Source organism: Eimeria mitis, genomic scaffold (genome assembly GCF_000499745.2).
Source record: "Eimeria mitis Houghton genomic scaffold, Emh_scaff1833, whole genome shotgun sequence".
NCBI lineage: Eukaryota > Apicomplexa > Conoidasida > Eucoccidiorida > Eimeriidae > Eimeria > Eimeria mitis.
The window spans coordinates 1-362 of NW_013570155.1; the positions used below are offsets into that span (position 1 = coordinate 1).

General features: G+C 15.5%; 1 protein-coding gene across 1 annotated transcript in view; it reads left to right on the forward strand.

Moving 5' to 3' along the window:
• Nucleotides 1-69: 69 nt before the first annotated feature.
• Nucleotides 70-362, forward strand: part of EMH_0044290 (uncharacterized protein) — a gene marked incomplete at both ends in the record, with an annotated part of 3278 nt that continues 2985 nt past the window's right edge. The window contains one exon of the mRNA XM_013495945.1: nucleotides 70-86. Coding sequence (XP_013351399.1) covers nucleotides 70-86 — 17 coding nt within the window. The remainder of the gene's footprint in view (nucleotides 87-362) is intronic.

Genomic DNA, 362 nt, shown 5'->3' on the forward strand with positions numbered 1-362 from the left:
ATATATATATATAATATATATCTCTCTCTTATATAATAAAACATATTAAACATTATATTATAAAACATAATGTTTAATATGATGCAGTGAGAAGTGCAGTCAGGTGCTGTGTTTCGTTTCTTTTTTTTATTATAAACATTAAATTATTTTTTTTATTTTTTATTTTTTTTTGTTTTTATTTTGATTTGTTTTTATTTTTGTTTGTTTTTATTTTTATTTTTATTTTTTATTTTTCTTTTTTTGTTTTTATTCTTATTTGTTTTCGTATTCTGGTGTACACAATATTGTTGGTTGTGTTTGTTGTATGGAGAATAAAATAAATAAATAAATAAATATAATAAATAAATAAATAAAAATAATTT